The sequence below is a fragment of the Eurypyga helias genome, unplaced genomic scaffold (assembly GCF_000690775.1).
Source record: "Eurypyga helias isolate BGI_N326 unplaced genomic scaffold, ASM69077v1 scaffold34657, whole genome shotgun sequence".
Taxonomy (NCBI): Eukaryota; Metazoa; Chordata; class Aves; order Eurypygiformes; family Eurypygidae; genus Eurypyga; species Eurypyga helias.
The window spans coordinates 1-593 of record NW_010264224.1 but is presented as its reverse complement, the minus strand read 5'-3'; the positions used below and the strand labels follow the sequence as shown (position 1 = coordinate 593).

The following is a 593-nucleotide window of genomic DNA, read 5'->3' as shown; positions in this document are numbered from 1 at the left end:
CTCCTCGGCGATGCTCTCGCACTGCAATGGGAGCCACCCGCGGGTCAGCCGGTGACACGGACAGCACCCGGGGGAGCCCAGAGCTGGGTCTTGCGCCCACCCGACCCAGGAGCAACCCTCCTCCCCTCCAGCCCCAGGAAGGAGCAGAGGGTGCTGCCGGTGGGACCAGCTCAGCCCGAGAAGGGTCCCAGCACCCAAAACCTCCACCGAGCCCCGACGAGCACCACAAAGCCCCTTTTTTTTTCAGGCTGGAAGCCACGTCTCCATCGATTTTGACCCCAGAGAGGTCCATCTTGGTCCCGTCGTGGGAGATCACCCGGACGTAACTCTTACGGTGCGTGGACGGATCCGCTTTTTCCCCGTATTCCTTCATTTTCTCGCACACCCGCTCCAGCAGCTCCGTCAGGTGTGCCTCCTCCGTCAGGTGTGCCTCCGACCGGGCGTAGGGCACCTGCAGCACGACATCGGCGGGATGAGCGGCGCGGGAACGCTGGGCCCCGCACCTTTCCCTGGGAGGGCCGGGAAGGGGTCAGGACATCTCCACGGGAATGCCGTGGAGCTGGCAACAGGCAGCAGAGGAAGCTGAGGAACAG

General features: G+C 65.1%; 1 protein-coding gene across 1 annotated transcript; it reads right to left on the bottom strand.

The window, feature by feature from the left end:
* Window positions 1-207: 207 nt before the first annotated feature.
* CNPY2 (canopy FGF signaling regulator 2) lies at window positions 208-509 on the bottom strand (the record flags this gene model as incomplete). The annotated part of the gene is made up of 1 exon (XM_010156331.1): window positions 208-509. A coding segment is annotated over one exon (302 nt), but the record flags the coding sequence as incomplete, so codon positions are not given.
* Between the last annotated feature and the right edge of the window lie 84 nt (window positions 510-593).